The 22,577-nt window shown below is 48.5% G+C and overlaps 1 protein-coding gene across 1 annotated transcript in view; it reads left to right on the forward strand.

The window, feature by feature from the left end:
* The window catches only part of LOC147091358 (putative G protein-coupled receptor 139), a 31,468-nt gene extending 21,423 nt beyond the window's left edge, over positions 1-10,045 (forward strand). Inside the window, exon 2 of the mRNA XM_085976515.1 lies at positions 9,144-10,045. Within this exon, the coding sequence (XP_085832641.1) occupies positions 9,144-10,045 (902 nt within the window). The remainder of the gene's footprint in view (positions 1-9,143) is intronic.
* Positions 10,046-22,577: the final 12,532 nt, after the last annotated feature.

Raw genomic sequence — 22,577 nt, forward strand, 5'->3', positions numbered from 1 at the left:
TGCAACATCTGCTGCAATTTCTTCTCACCCCTCAGTCCGTTCACATTGATCGAGAGTAATGTAATCATGGCTCCAAAGAAGGGAAGTATGCCCAATAATCTCCCCATCATTTAATCTCTGGCTCCTCCCTCCTCTCATGCTCCTTCTCCACTTTTAGTGCAGCTGTTACGTTTTCCTGCAGCCTCCGGCTCTTTTTCCCCTCCTGTTTGACCCCTCCCTGCTGTTTCAGCCTCTTCCTTGCCTTAAGTTTGGACCCAGGAGCTGCCCTTTCTCCCTCCTTCTGCCCCTCACTAACCTTTCCCTTTCCACATGATGCCACCCCATCCCCGACTTCCATGTCTCTGTCCCCCTCTAATTCCTCACACTTAAGCTCTTCTGCAACCCCCTGTGCCTGCTCCCCGTCAGTTACATAATCCTGCTCCCCGTCAGATACTTCATCTCCCATAGAGAGTCTTCCTGCTATCGCAGTTTCTCCCACAGTGCCGCTCCCTTCGACCACATCTCTACCTCTGACCCTTGCACCTTGTTCCCTCACTCCATGGGACAATGGTGCACCTTTATTGTTCCCTTCTGACGTCTCTATCTCGCTGATCCCATTCTGCTGTCCCTTTAAGGCTCCTGCCTCTTGCATTCTCTCCCCGCCCTGCCCCCTCCCGCTCACCAAAATATCCGACTCCCCGCCTCTCCCTGGAGCACTCACTTCCACCACACACCCCGCTCCTGCCTCCTCTTCCCCCGCAGACACCAGACTCCTCAGGGGGAGCCGAACTGCACTAAGACTCGAGTCTGCACTCGACCCTTGCTGCCCGCTGCTGTCTTTATTCCCCTCCATAGCACTCGCCGTGTTTTCCACCATCTGCATCTCGATAACCGCTCCGCCAACCTCTGCCTCTTCCTGTGCTCCTTTTTCCTTCATTTAACTGGTTGTGCCCTCCGACTGCAACGCACCTCCGGCGGCTCCACACTCCTCTCCTGCTCCTTCTCCCATCTCCTCATCACTCATTTTGCTCCCTTCTGCCACACACTCACAGTGGGCAGGGCCTTTACGACACACCCCACAGCTCTCCGCCTTGCAGCTCCGTGCGATGTGTCCTGACTCACCGCAATAGTAACAATACAAATCAGGACAGTTTCTTACGAGATGTTCATGTCCCAGATAATAGTAACACACCTTTACTTGGTTGTCGTGCAGCACACGAAAGTACTGTACTCCTTCCAGTGTCTCGAACTTCACACTGCAAGGCAAACACCTCACACCCTCTGGGAACCGCACCTTTGTATATCGGGCTCCGTCTGCTACCTGTGTTACCGGATAGTACCTCCACTTTATATCGGAACAGATTTTAACGTCCGACCACTCCAACCTTTTGCTCAGCACTTCTTCCTCCATGTACACAGGCAAGTTCAAAAATGAAACCACCACCTCCTCTGAATATAACAGACTCACCTCCAAAAATTTCTCCCCAACTTTCAGACTGAGCAGCACTTTTTCCACCTCCTCACGGCCACTGACCGTCACCTCAAATCCCACATTTGCTTCCCTCACCACAGTCATCATGAACCGCATGGATTATATCCCAAGCTCGAATCTTCATATATTCACATTGCAGCACCACCGTATTTTCTTTACCAAACCTCCTGAGGCCTCGAACCAAATCTTTGGGCCTTTTTTTTCCGGTTCCCACCACAGTTTCTTCCCCAATCAAATTCCTCTCGGGAATATTGCCTCTGAGGGGCCCGGCACTCCGGACCCCTCAGCAGCCATCTGGTTGTTTTTTGTGGGACAAAAAGGCACTAAAACCTGAAAACAACACCCCAAAACCTTCCACCAACTTTTTACAAAACTTACTCCAACACCCAGCTGCAATTAGGCAACCAGTCACACCTGGCTCACTCCTAGCCCCTCCCACCTAGAGAGTGCTACCCACTGAGCCACAGCTGACACATTATTACTTCCTTTTTCTGTCCTTTTCTCGTCTTTTGTTCTCAGCTTTAGTTCAATACAGGAAGGGAAACTCACTTCTCTCTGTTCTGTCCTCAGTTGTTTTGAACTCTACAGGAATCAAGTAATATGAGGATGGGGTGGGTGTGGGGGGAATGTGGATTTGAGGTCAAAGATCAGCCATGATATAATTCATGAAGGGCTCCTTCTCCGAATTCTTATGTTTTGATGTTTATGGGCGGGTGAAACATTGCGTATTCGCTCACATTTAATTTAAAACTGTACAATAAGGTGAGCTAGATTGTGTTGCAGTAAAGCTTTGTGATGACAATGGCTCAATGATTCTGTTTGTTCAATGACTGTAATTAATGCCAGTTACAGTGAGGCCTAGTGATGTCACTCTGGGATTTCCCTCTGCTCTAAATAAGGAGCTCCCTTCACTGTGTCACCTCACACAGTCAGCGCGCTGCCCCCAGCACAAAGACCACCAGACACTCACAGAAGGGAAGGCATGGATTGGGATGGTGTGTTGGATATTAGGAATATGTTATGATATACAAAATATGTACTATTCCTTCCTCACTGCTGTTGGTGTTCATAGTCAGGATATATGTCCAGTTATTAATTCTAAATAATGGAGAGGCCCAGAGAAAGAGCTGGGCACTGCAGTGAGGAGGCATTGGTGGCTCTGGTTGGTGCTGTTGAAAAGCGGTGGGCAGTGCTGTTCCCTGAGAGTGGCAGGAGACTATTGCCACGGGAGTTTAGAAGGGTGTGGAGGGAGGTGGGTCAGCATGTCACCGCAGGGAGCCTGATGCCAAGGACCCACACCCAATGTCGGAAGAATTTCAACGATCACTCATGTGATCAGGGTGAGTACCTGCTTTCAATACCTCTACATCCCTCCATCTCAACTTCACTCTGTCCCCAAAGTGTTTACAAACACAAATGCCCATCACTCATCCAAGACCTATGGCCATCCCATAAAATACACATGTACATCCCACACCTTGCACAAAATAACGACTATTCAACTCTGGCAGGCACATCTGCCAATAACATGGCTGCACACAGCAACGGTTATTCAACTATGGTAGGCATTTCTGCCAAACACATGGCTGCCCACAATAATGACAGGCTAAGTGAGTGGGCAGAAATTTGGCATATGGAATATAATGTTGGAAAATGTGAGGTTATGCACTTTGGCAGAAAAAATCAAAGTGCAAGTTACTTTCTAAATGGAGAGAAACTGCAAAGTGCTACAGTACAAAGGGATCTGGGGGTCCTGGTGCATGAAACACAGAAGGTTCGTATGCAGGTGCAGCACGTGATCAGGAAGGCCAATGGAATCTTGGCTTTTATTGCAAGGGGGATGGAGTATAAAAACAGGGAATCTTGCTACAGTTATACAGCGTACTGGTGAGGCCACACCTGGAATTTAGATTTCCATATTTAAGAACAGATATAATTGCTCTCGAGGCAGTTCAGAGAATGTTCAGTCGGTTGATTCCGGAGATGAGGGGGTTGACTTATGAGAAAAGGTTGAGTAGGTTGGGCCTCTACTCATTGGAATTCAGAAGAATGAGAGGCGATCTTATCGAAACACATAAGATTGTGAGGGGGCTTGATCGGGTGGATGCGGGGAGGATGTTCCCACTGATGGGTGAGACTAGAACTAGTGGGCTTAATCTTAGAATAAGGGGCTGCCCTTTCAAAACTGAGATAAGTAGAAACTTCTTCACTCAGAGGGTAGTAAATGTATGGAATTTGCGACCTCAGAGAGCTGTGGAAGCTGCGACATTAAATAAATTTAAAACAGAGATAGACAGTTTCCTAGCTGATAAAGGCATTATGGGTTACGGGGAGTGGGCAGGGAAGTGGACGTGTGTCTAGGTTCGGATCAGCCATGATCCTATTGAATGGCGGAGCAGGCCCGAGGGGCCATATGGAGTACTCCTGCTCCTACTTCTTATTATGTTCTTATGCCAATTCAATAGTGCTTGGCACATCTGCCAAACACCTGGCTGCAAATAATAATGGCTATTTAACTATGCTAGCCACATTTGCCAAATGCATGGCTGCACACAATAACAGCTATTCAACTATTGTAGGCACATCTGACGAACAAATGCCTGCACACAATAACGGCTATTCAACTATGGTAGGCACATCTGCCAAACACATGGCTGCACACAATAACGTCTATTCAACTACGGTTGACACATCTGCCAAACACATGCCTGGGAACTCACTCATACGCTGTTCATTTTCTTGCAGGCCGAGCTCTCTCATAACAGACAGGAGCAGCAACGCACGGGAGGAGAACAGGCGGACTTACACCCCCTGACTGAGTTGGAGGACAGAATGCACAGGATCGTTGTCAGCCAGTTCCCAGGTGCCTTGGCCGCTGGAGTGGTCGACCCCCTTGGGACAGCAATGGTATGTTCTTCAGCTTTCTCTCCTCTCTCATACCACATCCCCCTCACAGCACAAGCCTTTTACACTTTCAATCCAACTAACTGTCTCCAGTGCTTCCTCCCTTCCTGCCCCCCCTCACGCTAAATCCACACTTTATTCGCTATGTGAAAGCAGGACGGCACATCAGCTGACCAGTCTGTCCCTCAGCCAGCCAGTGGCAGCGACGCACCAGACGAGGAGGAAGAGGAAGCTGGAGCTTCACCACCTGTGTCTCCCGAGGGTGACACACCAGACACTGGGGCCACGCCTTCCCTGGAGGGGAGCAGGGTGTTAGTGTCTGATGAAAGAGAAACTCCTGGTCCCAGCGGGCTGCAGCAATGCCATAGGGGTGGGAAGCTCAGGGGCCATCTACCCAGAGGGTGAGTAGGCACCCAGGTTCTGCTGCACAGGACTCGGATGAGCAACTCGACATTGCAGCCGTGAATACCCAGGTCTTGTGCATGCACACTGAGTTAGTGGGAGCGATGGCAAGGGTGCCCGACAGCATGGATGCATTGTCTAGGAGCGTGGACGTGTCTGCCACTAGTACAGCTTTCTTCCGTGCGCAAACCCACGAACCCATGCTTGCCTCATTGCAGAGAATGGTTCAATTGCAGGGGACTCTGGTGAACCAGACCCACGTGTAATGGGTGAGGAGGCGGGATTCATTGCAGCACAGGCCAACACAACCCAACGGCTTAATGCTGCAATTGAGTCATTGGCTGGTGCCATCCAGTCTCAGATTGCTCTCATGCAATCTCAGTTTGATGAAACGCAAGCACTGACTGCGGCCATCCTCGCTGGGTCACCCTCGGTCCCCAGGAATCTCTCAGTACCACAGCAGGCCAGCAAACTGTGCTCGAGCAGATTGCTCCAGATGCTAAGGTTCCACCCCGGGGGAGTGGCAGCGTGTCGGTCGAGCAGGAAGATGCTGTCCTCTCTCAGGATTACAGCATTCCTGCTCACAGCACTGTCACTTCCACATTGCACTTGGCATGACCTGCAAAACAGCCAGCCCAGACTGCTGCCGCCCATGCAGTATTGGTACAATCTACAGCCGGGCCCTCCACACAGATCTAATCGAGGGCGTCCTTCCAGGCAATGTCTGGATCCAGCATTCAGCAGCCTTCCACCAGCCTTGCTGCAGCCACTGTGGCCACATTAAGAGGAGCAGTAGAGTGAGTAGGGTGGAAGTGCACAGGGAATGGAAATCACCCTCGAAGGCCCAACAGAACAATCTGTATATAAATCGGGGGAATGTTTGTGGGCAAAGTTCGAGGTTATTGTTATTATATCTGTTGATTGTTTTGCTGTTTACCTCCATGTTGCGAGAACGAGTTTTGTTAGTTCTTGATTTGTTGGGTTTGTTTCTAATTGTTTTGTCCTGAATAAATGACACAGAGTTTGTAACGTAAATATTTTTTTTTATTGTTACTTTACATCTTTTATGAATTGACGCATTGCAGCTTTGCGCGGAAACATGGGTTGCAGGATGCTTTCATTGATGTGCTTCTTCATCCCAGAAGCCATCTTCACAGTAACGTATTAGAATTGGTGTCTTATGAGCTGTTCACGGACGGCCGTTGCAGTGCAAAATTGTTCGCCTCCCTCCCACGTTGGTGCTGCTGATCTTCCTCTTCATCCTCCTCCTTCTCTTCTCCCTCTTCATCCTCCTCCTCAGGTTGTACACCAATCCCTGGTGGCAATAGCTGGGCCCTCATGATTGCATTGTTATGAAGCATGCAGCACACAACAATGAAGAGGGAGACTCGCACGGAATAGGACTGCAGGGCTCCTCCTGAGTAGTCCAGACACCAGAACCATTGTTTGAAGACGCTGACCGTCTGCTCTATGAGGTTCCTGGTGGCGCTACGGCTCTCATTGTATTGCAGCTCGACAGGGGTGTTGGGGTTACAGAGCGGTGTCATCAGCCAGGTGCCGAGTGGATAACCTGTGTCCCCGAGGAGCCATCCACTCGGTTGACACGGTGCTTGGAAGATATCTGGGACACCAGACTGGCGCAGGATATCTGTATCATGGCTGCTACCAGGATAGCGGCATTGACGGTGAGTATGAACTGTCTGTGGTCACAGACCAACTGGAAATTCAGAGAGTGGCAACCCTTGTGGTTACAGAGGACCTCTGCATTCTTATGAGGAGCCCACAATGCCACATGCCTGCAATCAATGGCACCCTGAACCATGGGGAAGCCCAATGTCCTCGCAAAGCCACATTCACGCTCTTTGTCCTGGTTCATGGGCAGAGAGATACTGGCGTCTCCTCTTCTACAAAGACTTTGTCACCTCCTGGATGCAACAATGAAACGCGAACTGGGGGATATTTGCTATGTCCCCAGTAGAAGCCTGAAAGGAACCGCTGTTTTAGAAATTCAGAGCCACTGTCACCTTCACAGCCACCGACAGAGATGTCCTGGTCCTGAGCTGAGGCTGCAGATCTGTTTGCAAGAGGTGGCGGAGCTCAGTGACCAGCTCCTCGCTGAAGCACAGCCTTTGGAAACACTGCTCCTCAGACAAATGGATATAGGAGGAGAATTACTCCCTGAATACCCTGGGAGATTGAGGTCTCCTGTGCAGAGGCCTGATAGCCTTCCTTCTACTGGCCATGTTTGCCACTCTCTGTCTCCACATCTGATGCCTCCGAAGGTGAAGCTGGATGATGACGACGCCCCGATTTAGTGCAGTCCCCATTGAAGATTCTAAACATCGTTAGAAGGAAGGTGAAATAAAAGTGAACCTGGAAAGTGGCGCTGAGGACCCGAAACTCCTTCCGTCAGTGCCGAATCCCTCCAGACATCTCTCTCCCACTCAACCTGCATGTAGCAAATATTTTGTGGACAATAAAAGGGATAAACGGCCGCCATTAAATAACGCTCTCTCAGCCCGTTCCCGACTTGAAACCGATCCACTCTACCACTCTAGCAGGCGCTAAGGCAGGGGACGTGACTCAATATCTGGTCCAGGGCGTTGCATGCTTGTTTGATCTCATGATCTGTGGGGGCATGAGATCGTGCAAAATGACTGATCAATTTCGTGAGCGGCGCTATAATAGCCGTGAACAGGCGCTAAGCATCTAGCGCCCCCTGAAGGCGCTAACCAAATGATTTTTTCCCCGCATTTTTCACTGTGTTTGTCTCTTTGTTGTTCCCCATCCCATCTACGCTGCTGTCAGCCATTGATTCTGAAGGAGATATCATGTTACCAGGATTCAAAAGTTCTGTATTGAACTCCAGGAAATGTATTGGCGGGGACTCTTTATTTAACGAATGTCAGTTTGCTATCTGCACTGAACAGTAGTATCTGATCAGAAGAATGCTGTCTTGGATTGGGAGACTTTTCACCGAACGGCGAAAGGCCATCGGCCTGAAACATTAACTTTGTTTCTCTCTCTCTCCACAGATACTGCTTAACACGCTGAGTATTTCCACCATTTTCTGCTCTCATTTGAGATTTTCAGTATCTGCATTATTTTGCTTTGGTATTCACCTGATGCTGAGTATGGCTACTTAGAGTCACAGGAACAAACCCTGGCAGATCACATCCACATCTTCAATTGCCTGAAATATCCGCTAATCATTCAGTTCCAGTCAGTGTCTCCTTTCCCACCCTCTCCAGTTCTGCATTAGTGGCACTGCTTCTGATGGTTAAACTAGGATTACAAGGATAATTTACATTCTCACACGACGTTCATTCAGCCAGATTTGAATACATTTATTTCCAGTCTTTGTTTTGAATTCACAATTAGCTCCCTTGCCCGTCTGTCACAGTTCAGTGAAACTGTCAGAGAGACCCAGAGTGATTCTCTACTGCCTCCTGCTGTACTTCAGGATAAACAATCCCCGCTGATTGTAACTGAAGTAATGATGTTAAGAAAACCCTTTGATATCTTCTCGTCTAATATTCTCTACACAAGATGGAAACAACAAGTGAAGAAGTACAAGAATAAATCTCTTCTATTTGTGTTCAGATATTTACACAGCAGTTGGCGACATTTTGCCTGTGGGATAAATCGTCTGATTTCGATGCGGATAAATGCATTTATTGGGACATTACCTGGTCAATCATCACTATTGACTTTAATTCAGAGTCCATTCTTATTGATGAAATTTGCAATGTTATTTGGAAAATCTTCCTTTCATTGAGCGACGTTTTGAGTATTTCAACAGAAATGTTGAAAACTTAATCTTCAAAATACTTCTGAGAGCACAGTTATCTTTATAACTGCAGTGCACTTGTATTTATTATCTCAGCATTGTCATATTACATCAATACATTTTACATACAATTGCCTGTAATTATTGCATGCCTAGGTTGCTGTTGTATTCGTTTTCAGTTCTAAATAGAATGAATATTCTCAACAGGAGCAGGAATCCAAGTGGGATTTCCCTCTCCCTATGCTGACTGATCCCGAGACACGAAGTCTCCCTGAGAGGTTCTGGTCGTTTGTGTCCCTGGTACCTCGGGCGGTGCTTTTGTCTGTTGGGCTAAAGATAGATTGATCATTTAATCCCTCATTGATCAAACATCTGTTATTTTCATGTGGTAGTCATTCCAATTTAATTTATTGATTCCACAATGTATTCCTGGTTATCCACACAATAAATCCTGTATTCAGCTCCACAGGCAATAGAATTAGATGAGTTGCAGATTCCTCCCCGAATTCCATCAAACTGCTGCTCTTGCTCCCAGCCTGATGTATAATTTACATTATGTATTTCCCTTCCTCACAGTGAACTTAGTGACGATTGTGATCCTGTGTCGGGGAAAGTGCGGTCTCTCCAAATGTGTCACTCGCTACCTGGTTGCCATGGCAACGACGGATCTACTGGTCATTATCCTCGACCTGATATTGAGGCACATTCCGATTGTTTATTGGGAACAGTTTATTTTTGTGCAGTCCATTCCCGTGTGTAATATACACGCCGTCCTGCTGTTCGCAGCCACAGACTGTTCTGTCTGGTTCACCGTCACTTTCACCTTTGATCGATTTGTGGCCATTTGTTGCCAGAAGCTGAAAACTAAATATTGCACCGAGAAAACGGTGGCTGTGGTTCTGGGAACAGTGACTGTGCTGAGCGGTTTAAAGAACATTTTCTGGTATTTTATGTTCACAGGTTCGTATAGGCTTCTGAACAACCCCTGGTTTTGTTATGTCACAAGCGATGTTCAGTTGTCCCGGGTCTGGGGAACAATCGAGTTCCTTCATTATATTCTCACCCCGTGTGTCCCATTTGTGGTGATTCTGCTGCTCAATGCTGTCACCGTCAGACACATTTTAGTGTCCAGCAGAGCCCGCAGGAGGCTCCGGGGTCCCAGCAGCGGTGAGAGTCCCAGAGACCCCGAGATGGAGAGCCGCAGGAAATCCATCATTTTACTGCTTGTTATCTCCGGCAACTTCATCCTGTTATGGGCAGTGTTTATGGTGTATTCTATATGGGGCCGGATGTGGTGGTTGGGGTATCGGTCTGTAATTCTACCTAATTATCTATTGGAACTGGGATTCATGCTGCAGCTGCTGAGTTGCTGCACAAACACTGGGATTTACGCCGTGACCCAGACTAAGTTCAGAGAGCAGCTGAAGAATGTGGTGAAATATCTCTTTCCTCTGATTGTAAAATTCATTAAAGGGTGAGAAGAATCGGAAAATTTGCAGCCTCAGAGTTGAAATTTCCCTGGGCCTGATATGGTGGGGCCCCGCATAAATATGGCAGCTCTGGTGCCACGCGCAAAGATGGTGGCTCTGGGGCCACGCAAAAAGATGGCGGCTCTGGGGCCCAGTTCAAATATGGCGGCACTGGGGTCCCCGAACAAAGTTGGCAGCTCTGGGGCCCCACGCAAAAATGGTGGCTCTGGGGTCTCAGAACAAAGATGGCGGCTCTGGGGCCCCGCACAAAGATTGCGGCTCTCGGACGCCGCACAAAAATTGCGGCTGTTTCTCGGGACCTTTTCCTGGTGGCGGGAGGCAGGCGGGCTTCCTGAGGGCAGCAGCAGCTGGAGCTCCAGTTTCCACGAGAGCGGGCGGCGAGTTGGAGCAGACCGACTTGGCCCAGCCCACAGGAGCCGGAACAGCCCAGCCCGGGGAGGAGAAGGCCCGCCACCAGGACTTTATTAATCATTATAATCCTTTGTAATGCTTTCCATCATTACAGCATTTTACAGATCTTTCTAACTCTTTGTAAATGATAATGACCATCAATAAAACATTTTCAAGCTTTTAAAATCATGATGACGCTTAAGAAATCATTTTTATAATTCATTCTTGGGAGGTGGGCTTCGCTGGCAAAGCCAGCATTTATTGCCCAACCCTAATTGCCATGGAGAAGGTGGTGGTGAGCCGCCTGTGACAAGCGACTGTCATGCTGAGCCATTTCAGTGGCCAGTTGAGAGTCAATCACATTGCAGTGAATCTGGAGTCACACTTCAGCCAGGCCAGGTAAGGACAGCAGATTTCCTGCCCTATACAAGGTCATTAGTGAACCAGATGTATTTTTATGACAAGCTGGTACTTTCTTAGCCACCATTACTGACACTAGCTTTTTATTTCAGATTTGTTTAATTAATTGAATTTAAATTCCCCAGCTGGTGTGATTTGAATTCTGATTAATTTGTCCAGTCTTCTGGTTTACTAGACCAGCATCATAACCACTATGCTACCGTACCCTTCAAATATATCGCCGTTCCTTCATCATCACTGCGGCAAAAGTCTGAAATTCCTTCCATAACGGTATTGTGGGAGCACCTTCACCACAGGGCCTGCAGCGGCTCAAGATGAAGGCCAAACATTTTCTCATGGGTAAATAGGGAAGGGCAAGTGAACCGGCCCTGACACCATCACACATATGCTGACAACAAATACATAGAAAAAATAAAATAGGATTAAAATCAATGATTTTGTAATTCATTGATTGAAACCAGAAGAGGACTGTGATCAGAGTGGGGCATCAAGTACGCTAAACAAATTGAGAACAACACTTGGCTCACCAATTATAAGGTTGTATGATTGATACTGCTCACACTATCCCAATTTACCTATATTTGAAAAGGTGCTTGACAAGGTATCACATGTTACCAAAATTGAAGCCCATGGGATCGAAGTGGCAGACAACAGTGAGTGGTGTGGGGTATATCAGGATTACAGTGAGGGGTAAGGAATATATCAGAGAGTGTGACAGTGGGGGGTGTGAGGTTCATCAGACTGTTACAGTGCATCTGTGGGGTATATCAAAGTGTTACAGTGAGTCACGTGGGATATAAGAGAGTTAGAGTGAGGGATGTGGGGTATATCAGAGTGTAAAAGTGAGGGGTGTGGTATGTATCAGGATGTTACAGTGAGGGGTGAGGGATGTGGAGGGTATCAGTGTGTTAAAGTGCGGTGTGTGGGGTATATCAGAGTGTTACAGTGAGTCATGTGGGATATAAGAGAGTAAGAGTGAGGGGTGTGGGGTACATCAGAGTGTAAAAGTGAGGGGTGTGGTATGTATCAGAATGTTACAGTGAGGGGTGAGGGATGTGGAGTATATCAGTCTGTTACAGTGTGGGATGTGGGGGATATTAGCGTGTTAATGTGAGCGTTTTGGGGCATATCAGAGTCTAACAGTGAGGGTTGTGGTGCATATCAGAGTATTACAGTGAGGGGTGTGGGGTATATCAGTGCTACAGAGAGGGGTGTGGGGTATATCAGAGTGTTACAGTGAGGAGTGTTGGATATATCACAGGGTTACAGCGAGGGGTGAGGGGTATATCAGTGTTACAGCGAGAAGTGTGGGATAAATCACAGTGTTGCAGCGAGAGGTGTGGGATAAATCACAGTGTTACAGTAAGAGGTGTGGGCTATATCACTGTAAAATTGAGGGGTGTGGGATATATCACTCTTACAGTGAGGGATGTGGTGTATATCAGAATCTTACATTGAGTTGTGTGGGGTATATGAAAGTCTTACACTGAGTGGTGTGGGGTATATCATAGTATTACAGTGAATGGTGTGGGACATGTTGGGGTGTTACAGTGAGGGGTGTGGAATATATCGATGTGTTACAGTGAGGGATTTGTGGTGTATCAGAGTGCCAATGTGAGGGGTGCGGAGTATATCAGAGTGCCAATGTGAGGGGTGTGGAGTATATCAGAGTGCCAATGTGAGGGGTGTGGAGTATATCAGAGTGCCAATGTGAGGGGTGTGGAGTATATCAGAGTGCCAATGTGAGGGGTGTGGAGTATATCAGAGTGCAAATGTGTGGGGTGTGGAGTATATCAGCGTGCCAACGTGAGGGTTGTGGAGTATAACAGAGTGCCAATGTGAGGGGTGTGGAGTGTATCAGAGTGCCAATGTGAGGGGTGTGGAGTACATAAGAGTGCCAATGTGAGGGGTGTGTAGTATATCAGAGTGCCAATGTGAGGGGTGTGGAGTATATCAGAGTGCCAATGTGAGGGGTGTGGAGTATATCAGAGTGCCAATGTGAGGGGTGTGGACTATATCAGAGTGTTACAGTGAGCGGTGTAGGGTATATCAGCGTGTTACATTTAGGGGTGAGTGGTATGTCAGAGGGGGAGATCGGAGCGTCACAGTGAGAGTTTTGGGATAAGTAAGAGTGGATTAAAGTGAGGTGATTATCAGATTGTTACAGTGAGGGGTGTGGGGTACATCAGAGCATTACAGTGAGGGGTGAGGAATACATCAGAGTATTACAGTGAGGTGTGTGTGGTTCATCAGAGTGTTACAGTGAGGGGTGTGGGGTTCATCAGAGCATTACAGTGAGGGGTGTGGGGTATATCGGAGTGTTACACTGTGTGATTTGGGGTGTGTCAGAGTGTTACAGTGAGGGTGTGGGGTATATCAGAGTGTTACAGTGAGGGGTGTGGTGTTCATCAGAGTGTTACAGTGAGGGGTGTGGGGAATATCAGAGTGTTACAGTGAGTGGTGTGGGGTTCATCAGAATATTACTGTGAGGGGTGTGGGGTTCATCAGTGTGTTACAGTGAGGGGTGTGGGGTTCATCAGACTATTACAGTGAGGGGTGTGGGGTACATCAGATTGTTACAGTGATGGGTGTGGTGTTCATTAGAGTGTTACAGTGAGGGGTGTGGGGTTCATCAGAGTGTTACAGTGAGGGGTGTGGGGTACATCAGAGTGTTCAAGTGAGGGGTGTGGGGTTCATCAGAGTATTACAGTGAGGGGTGTGGGGTACATCAGAGTGTTACAGTGAGGGGTGTGGGTTTCATCAGAGTGTTACAGTGAGGGGTGTGGGGTTCATCAGAGTGTTACAGTGAGGGGTGTGGGGTACATCAGAGTGTTACAGTGAGGGGTGTGGAGTTCATCAGATTATTACAGTGAGGGGTGTGGTGTTCATCAGATTATTACAGTGAGGGGTGTGGGGTTCATCAGTGTGTTACAGTGAGGGTTGTGGGTTTCATCAGAGTATTACAGTGAGGGGTGTGGGGCTCATCAGATTATTACAGTGAGGGGTGTGGGGTTCATCAGTGTGTTACAGTGAGGGTTGTGGGTTTCATCAGAGTATTACAGAGAGGGGTGTGGGGTTCATCAGCGTGTTTCAGGGAGGGGTGTGGAGTTCATCAGAGTGTTACAGTGAGGAGTGTCGAGTTCACCAGAGTATTACAGTGAGGGGTGTGGGGTTCATCAGATTATTACAGTGAGGGGTGTGGGTTTCATCAGTGTGTTACAGTGAGGGTTGTGGGTTTCATCAGAGTATTACAGAGAGGGGTGTGGGGTTCATCAGCGTATTTCAGGGAGGGGTGTGGAGTTCATCAGAGTGTTACAGTGAGGAGTGTCGAGTTCACCAGAGTATTACAGTGAGGGGTGTGGGGTTCAGCAGAGTGTTACAGTGAGGGGTGTGGGGTTCATCAGAGTGTTTCAGGGAGGGGTGTGGGTTTCATCAGAGTATTACAGTGAGGGGTGTGGGTTTCATCAGAGTATTACAGTGAGGGGTGTGGGTTTCATCAGAGTGTTACAGAGAGCGATGTGAGGTTCATCAGAGTGTTACAGTGAGGGATGTGGGGTTCATCAGAGAATGACGGTGAGGGGTGTGGGGTTCATCAGAGTGTTAGAGTGAGGGGTGTGGGGTTCATCCGAGTATTACAGTGAGGGGTGTGGGGTTCATCAGAGAATTACAGTGAGGGGTGTGGGTTACATCAGAGTGTTAATGTGACGGGTGTGGTGTTCATCAGTGTGTTGCAGCGAGGCGTGTGGGATTAATCAGATTGTTACAGTGAAGGGTGTGGGGCTCAGCAGAGTATTACATTGAGGGGTGTGGGGTGCATCAGAGTATTGCAATGGGGGTTGTGGAGTTCATCAGAGTATTACAGTGAGGGGAGTGGGGTTCAGCAGAGTGTTACAGTGAGGGATGTGGGGTTCATCAGAGCATTACATTGAGGGGTGTGGGGTTCATCAGAGTGTTACAGCGAGGGGTGTGGGGTTCATCAGAGTATTACAGTGAGGGGTGTGGGGTACATCAGAGTGTTACAGTGAGGGGTGTGGGGTTCAACAAAGTGTTACAGTGAGGGGTGTGGGGTTCATCAGAGTGTTACAGTGAGGGGTGTTGGGCTCATCAGAGTGTTAGAGTGAGGGGTGTGGGGTTCATCAGAGTGTTAATGTGAGGGGTGTGAGGTTCATCAGTGTGTTACAGTGAGGGGTCTGGGAATAATCAGATTGTTACAGTGAGATGTGTGGGGTTCATCAGAGTTTTACAGTGATGGGTGTGAGGTTCATCAGAGTATTACAGTGAGGGGTGTGGGTTTCATCAGAGCATTACAGTGAGGGTTGTGGGGTTCATCAGAGTGTTACAGTGAGGGTTGTCGGTTTTTCCAGTGTGTTACAGTGAGAGATGTGGGGTTCATCAGCGTGTTTCAGTGAGGTGTGTGGGGTTCATCAGAGTATTAAAGTGAGGGGTGTGGGGTTCATCAGAGTGTTACAGTGAGGGGTGCGGGGTTCATCAGAGTATTACAGTGAGGGGTGTGGTGTTCATCAGAGTGTTACAGTGAGTGGTGTGGGGTTCATCAGAATATTACAGTGAGGGGTGTGGGGTTCATCAGAATATTACAGTGAGGGTGTGGGGTTCATCAGAGTGTTTCAGTGAGCGGTGTCGGGTTCATCAGAGTGTAACAGTGAGGGTGTGGTTTTCATCAGAGCGTTACAGTGAGGGGTGTGGGGTTCATCAGAGTGTTACAGTGAGGGGTGTGGGGTTCATCAGAGTATTACAGTGAGGGGTGTGGGGCTTTTCAGATTATTACAGTGAGGGGTGTTGGGTTCATCAGAGCGATACAGTGAGGGATGTGGGGTTCATCAGAGTATTACAGTGAGGGGTGTGGAGTTCATCACAGTATTACAGTGAGGGGTGTGCGGTTCATCAGAGTATTACAGTGAGGAGTGTGAGGTTCATCAGAGTGTTACAGTGAGGCGTGTGGGTTCATCAGAGTGTTACAGTGAGGGGTGTGGGGTTCATCAACGTGTTTCAGGGAGGGGTGTGGGGTTCATCAGAGTGCTACAGTGAGGGGTATGGAGTTCATCAGAGTATTACAGTGAGGGGTGTGGTTTCATCAGAGTATTACAGTGAGGGGTGTGGGGCTCATCAGAGTATTACAGTGAGGTGTGTGGGGTTCATCAGAGCGTTACAGTGAGGGATGTGGGGTTCATCAGATTATTACAGTGAGGGGTGTGCGGTCCATCAGAGTATTACAGTAAGGCGTGTGGGGTTCATCAGAGTGTTACAGTGAGGGGTGTGTGGTTCATCAGCGTGTTTCAGGGAGGGGTGTGGGGTTCATCAGAGTGCTACAGTGAGTGGTGTGGAGTTCATCAGAGTATTACAGTGAGGGGTGTGGGCTTCATCAGAGTGTTACAGTGAGGGGTGTGGGGTTCATCAGAGTGTTTCAGGGAGGGGTGTGGGATTCATCAGAGTATTACAGTGAGTGGTGTGGGGTTCATCAGAGTATTACAGTGAGGGGTGTGAGGTTCATCAGTGTGTTACAGTGAGGGGTGTGGTGTTCATCAGAGTATGACAGTGAGGGCTGTGAGGTTGATCAGAGTGTTACAGTGAGGGGTGTGGGGTTCATCAGAGAATTACAGTGAGGGGTGTCGGGTTTATCAGTGTGTTACAGTGAGGGATGTGGGGTTCATCAGCGTATTACAGTGAGGGGTGTGAGGTTCATCAGAGTGTTACAGTGAGGGGTGTGGGGTTCATCAGAGTGTTACAGTGAGGGGTGTCGGGTTTATCAGTGTGTTACAGTGAGGGATGTGGAGTTCATCAGAGTATTACAGTGAGGGGTGTGGGTTATATCGGAGTGTTACACTGTGGGGTGTGGGGTAAGTCAGAGTGTTACAGTGAGGGGTGTGGGGTATATCAGAGTGTTACAGTGAGGGGTGTGTGTTTCATCAGAGTATTACAGTGAGGGGTGTGGGGAATATCGGAGTGTTACACTGTGGGGTGTGGGGTTTGTCAGAGTGTTACAGTGAGCGGGGTGGGGTATATCAGAGTATTATAGTGAGGGGTGTGGTGTTCATCAGTGTGTTACAGTGAAGGTTGTGGGTTTCATCAGAGTATTACTGTGAGGGGTGTGGGCTTCATCAGAGTGTTACAGTGAGGTATGTGGGGTACTTAAGTTTATTACAGTCAGGGTGTGGGGTTCATCAGATTATTACAGTGAGGGGTGTGCGGTTCATCAGAGTATTACAGTGAGGGGTGTGGGGTTCATCAGAGTGTTACAATGAGGGGTGTGGGGTTCATCAGAGTGTTACAGTGAGGGGTGTGGTTTTCATCAGAGCGTTACAGTGAGGTGTGTGCGGTTCATCAGAGTGTTACAGTGAGGGGTGTGGGGTTTCTTCAGCGTATAACAGTGAGGGGTGTGGTGTTCATCAGAGTATTACAGTGAGGGGTGTGGAATACATCAGAGTGTTAATGTGAGGGCTGTGGGTTTCATCAGTGTGTTACAGTGAGGGGTGTGGGAATAATCAGATTGTTACAGTGAGATGTGTGGGGTTCATCAGAGTGTTACAGTGAGGGGTGTGAGGTTCATCAAAGTATTACAGTGAGGGGTGTGGGTTTCATCAGAGCATTACAGTGAGGGTTGTGGGGTTCATCAGAGTGTTACAGTGAGGGGTGTCGGTTTTTCCAGTGTATTACAGTGAGGGATGTGGGGTTCATCAGAGTGTTTTAGTGAGGTGTGTGGGGTTCATCAGAGTATTACAGTGAGGGGTGTGGGGTTCATCAGAGTATTACAGTGAGGGGTGTGGAGTTCATCAGAGTATTACAGTGAGGGGTGTGCGGTTCATCAGAGTATTACAGTGAGGGGTGTGAGGTTCATCAGAGTGTTACAGTGAGGCATATGGGGTTCATCAGAGTGTTACAGTGAGGGGTGTGGGGTTCATCAGCGTGTTTCAGGGAGGGGTGTGGGGTTCATCAGAGTGTTACTGTGAGGGGTGTGAAGTTCATCAGAGTATTACAGTGAGGTGTGTGGGGTTCATCAGAGTGTTACAGTGAGGGGTGTGCGGTTCATCAGAGTGTTTCAGGGAGGGGTGTGGGGTTCATCAGAGCATTACAATGAGGGGTGTGGGGTTCATCAGAGTATTACAGTGAGCGGTGTGAGGTTCATCAGAGTGTTACAGTGAGGGGTGTGTGGTTCATCAGAGTATTACAGTGAGGGTTGTGGGGTTCATCAGAGTTTTACTGTGAGGGGTGTGGAGTTCGTCAGAGTATTACAGTGAGGGGTGTGTGGTTCATCAGAGTATTACAGTGAGGGGTGTGGGGTATATCAGAGTGTTACAGTGAGGGATGTGGGGTTCATCAGAGCATTACAGTGAGGGGTGTGGGGTACATCAGAGTGTTACAGTGAGGGATGTGGGGTTCAACAAAGTGTTACAGTGAGGGGTGTGGGGTTCATCAGCGTGTTTCAGGGAGGGGTGTGGAGTTCATCAGAGTGTTACAGTGAGGAGTGTCGAGTTCACCAGAGTGTTACAGTGAGGAGTGTGGGGTTCATCAGAGTGTTTCAGGGAGGGATGTGGGTTTCATCAGAGTATTACAGTGAGGGGTGTGGGGTTCATCAGAGTATTACAGTGAGCGATGTGAGGTTCATCAGAGTGTTACAGTGAGGGATGTGGGGTTCATCAGAGTATGACGGTGAGGGGTGTGGGGTTCATCAGAGTGTTAGAGTGAGGGGTGTGGGGTTCATCAGAGTATTACAGTGAGGGGTGTGCGTTACATCAGAGTGTTAATGTGAGGGGTGTGGTGTTCATCAGTGTGTTACAGCGAGCCGTGTGGGATTAATCAGATTGTTACAGTGAGGGGTGTGGGGTTCATCAGAGTATTACAATGGGGATTGTGGAGTTCATCAGAGTATTACAGTGAGGGGAGTGGGGTTCAGCAGAGTGTTACAGTGAGGGATGTGGGGTTCATCAGAGCATTACATTGAGGGGTGTGGGGTTCATCAGAGTGTTACAGCGAGGGGTGTGGGGTTCATCAGAGTATTACAGTGAGGGGTGTGGGGTACATCAGAGTGTTAGATTGAGGGGTGTGGGGTTCATCAGAGTGTTAATGTGAGGGGTCTGGGAATAATCAGATTGTTACAGTGAGATGTGTGGGGTTCATCAGAGTTTTACAGTGATGGGTGTGAGGTTCATCAGAGTATTACAGTGAGGGGTGTGGGTATCATCAGAGCATTACAGTGAGGGTTGTGGGGTTCATCAGAGTGTTATAGTGAGGGGTACCGGTTTTTCCTGTGTGTTACACTGAGAGATGTGGGGTTCATCAGCGTGTTTCAGTGAGGTGTGTGGGGTTCATCAGAGTATTAAAGTGAGGGGTGTGGGGTTCATCAGAGTGTTACAGTGAGGGGTGCGGGGTTCATCAGGGTATTACAGTGAGGGGTGTGGTGTTCATCAGAGTGTTACAGTGAGTGGTGTGGGGTTCATCAGAATATTACAGTGAGGGGTGTGGGGTTCATCAGAATATTACAGTGAGGGGTGTGGTTTTCATCAGAGCGTTACAGTGAGGTGTGTGCGGTTCATCAGAGTGTTACAGTGAGGTGTGTGGGGTTTCTTCAGCGTATTACAGTGAGGGTTGTGGTGTTCATCAGAGTATTACAGTGAGGGGTGTGGCATACATCAGAGTGTTAATGTGAGGGCTGTGGGGTTCATCAGTGTGTTACAGTGAGGGTTGTGGGAATAATCAGATTGTTACAGTGAGATGTGTGGGGTTCATCAGAGTGTTACAGTGAGGGGTGTGAGGTTCATCAGAATATTACAGTGAGGGCTGTGGGTTTCATCAGAGCATTACAGTGAGTGTTGTGGGGTTCATCAGAGTGTTACAGTGAGGGGTGTCGGTTTTTCCAGTGTATTACAGTGAGGTGTGTGGGGTTCATCAGAGTATTACAGTGAGGGGTGTGGAGTTCATCAGAGTATTACAGTGAGGGGTGTGCGGTTCATCAGAGTATTACAGTGAGGGGTGTGAGGTTCATCAGAGTGTTACAGTGAGGCATATGGGGTTCGTCAGAGTGTTACAGTGAGGGGTGTGGGGTTCATCAGAGTATTACAGTGAGGGGTGTGGGGCTCTTCAGATTATTACAGTGAGGGGTGTGGGGTTCATCAGAGCGATACAGTGAGGGATGTGGGGTTCATCAGAGTATTACAGTGAGGGGTGTGGAGTTCATCACAGTATTACAGTGAGGGGTGTGCGGTTCATCAGAGTATTACAGTGAATGGTGTGAGGTTCATCAGAGTGTTACAGTGAGGCGTGTGGGTTCATCAGAGTGTTACAGTGAGGGGTGTGGGGTTCATCAACGTGTTTCAGGGAGGGGTGTGGGGTTCATCAGAGTGCTACAGTAAGGGGTGTGGAGTTCATCAGAGTATTACAGTGAGGGGTGTGGGGTCCATCAGAGTGTTACAGTGAGGGGTGTCGGGTTCATCAGAGCTTTTCAGGGAGGTGTGCGGGGTTCATCAGAGCATTACAATGAGGGGTGTGGGGTTCATCAGAGTATTACAGTGAGGGGTGTGAGGTTCATCAGAGTGTTACAGTGAGGGGTGTGTTATTCATCAGAGTATGACAGTGAGATGTGTGAGGTTCATAAGAGTGTTACAGTGAGGGGTGCGGGGTTCATCAGAGAATTACAGTGAGGGGTGTCGGGTTTATTAGTGTGTTACAGTGAGGGATGTGGGGTTCATCAGCGTATTACAGTGAGGGGTGTGAGGTAAATCAGAGTGTTACAGTGAGTGATGTGGGGTACATCAGAGTATTATAGTGAGGGGTGTGGTGTTCATCAGTGTGTTACAGTGAAGGTTGTGGGTTTCATCAGAGTATTACTGTGAGGGGTGTGGGGTTCATCAGAGTGTTACAGTGAGGTATGTGGGGTACTTAAGTGTATTACAGTCAGGGTGTGGGGTTCATCAGATTATTACAGTGAGGGGTGTGCGGTTCATCAGAGTATTACAGTGAGGGTTGTGAGGATCATCAGAGTGTTACAGTGAGGGGTGTGGGGTTCATCAGAGTATTACAGTGAGGGGTGTGGGGTTCATCAGAGTGTTACAATGAGGGGTGTGGGGTTCATCAGAGTGTTACAGTGAGGGGTGTGGTTTTCATCAGAGCGTTACAGTGAGGTGTGTGCGGTTCACCAGAGTGTTACAGTGAGGGGTGTGGGGTTTCTTCAGCGTTTTACAGTGAGGGGTGTGGTGTTCATCAGAGTATTACAGTGAGGGGTGTGGAATACATCAGAGTGTTAATGTGAGGGCTGTGGGGTTCATCAGTGTGTTACAGTGAGGGGTGTGGGAATAATCAGATTGTTACAGTGAGATGTGTGGGGTTCATCAGAGTGTTACAGTGAGGGGTGTGAGGTTCATCAGAGTATTACAGTGAGGGGTGTGGGTTTCATCGGAGCATTACAGTGAGGGTTGTGGGGTTCATCAGAGTGTTACAGTGAGGGGTGTCGGTTTTTCCAGTGTATTACAGTGAGGGGTGCGGGGTTCATCAGAGTATTACAGTGAGGGGTGTGGAGTTCATCAGAGTAGTACAGTGAGGGGTGTGCGGTTCATCAGAGTATTACAGTGAGGGGTGTAAGGTTCACAAGAGTGTTACAGTGAGGCATATGGGGTTCGTCAGAATGTTACAGTGAGGGGTGTGGGGTTCATCAGCGTGTTTCAGGGAGGGTTGTGGGGTTCATCAGAGTGTTACTGTGAGGGGTGTGAAGTTCATCAGAGTATTACAGTGAGGTGTGTGGGGTTCATCAGAGTATTACAGTGAGGGGTGTGAGGTTCATCAGAGTGTTACAGTGAGGCATATGGGGTTCATCAGAGTGTTACAGTGAGGGGTGTGGGGTTCATCAGCGTGTTTCAGGGAGGGTTGTGGGGTTCATCAGAGTGTTACTGTGAGGGGTGTGAAGTTCATCAGAGTATTACAGTGAGGTGTGTGGGGTTCATCAGAGTATTACAGTGAGCGGTGTGAGGTTCATCAGAGTGTTACAGTGAGGGGTGTGTGGTTCATCAGAGTATTACAGTGGGGGTTGTGGGGTTCATCAGAGTTTTACTGTGAGGGGTGTGGAGTTCATCAGAGTATTACAGTGAGGGGTGTGCGGTTCATCAGAGTATTACAGTGAGGGGTGTGAGTTTCATCAGAGTGTTACAGTGAGGGGTGTGGGGTACATCAGAGTGCTACAGTGAGAGATGTGGGGTTCATCAGAGCATTACATTGAGGGGTGTGGGGTTCATCAGAGTGTTACAGCGAGGGGTGTGGGGTTCATCAGAGTATTACAGTGAGGGGTGTGGGGTATATCAGAGTGTTACAGTGAGGGGTGTGGGGTTCAACAAAGTGTTACAGTGAGGGGTGTGGGGTTCATCAGAGTGTTACAGTGAGGGGTGAGGGGTTCATCAGAGTGTTTCAGGGAGGGGTGTGGGTTTCATCAGAGTATTACAGTGAGGGGTGTGGGGTTCATCAGAGTATTGCAGTGAGCGATGTGAGGTTCATCAGAGTGTTACAGTGAGGGATGTGGGGTTCATCAGAGTATGATGGTGAGGGGTGTGGGGTTCATCAGAGTGTTAGAGTGAGGGGTGTGGGGTTCATCAGAGTATTACAGTGAGGGGTGTGGGGCTCAGCAGAGTATTACATTGAGGGGTGTGGGGTTCATCAGAGTATTACAGTGAGGGGAGTGGGGTTCAGCAGAGTGTTACAGTGAGGGATGTGG

Source organism: Somniosus microcephalus, unplaced genomic scaffold (assembly GCF_052327205.1).
Source record: "Somniosus microcephalus isolate GS21.2 unplaced genomic scaffold, FLI_Smic_1.0 unresolved_chr3, whole genome shotgun sequence".
Taxonomy (NCBI): Eukaryota; Metazoa; Chordata; class Chondrichthyes; order Squaliformes; family Somniosidae; genus Somniosus; species Somniosus microcephalus.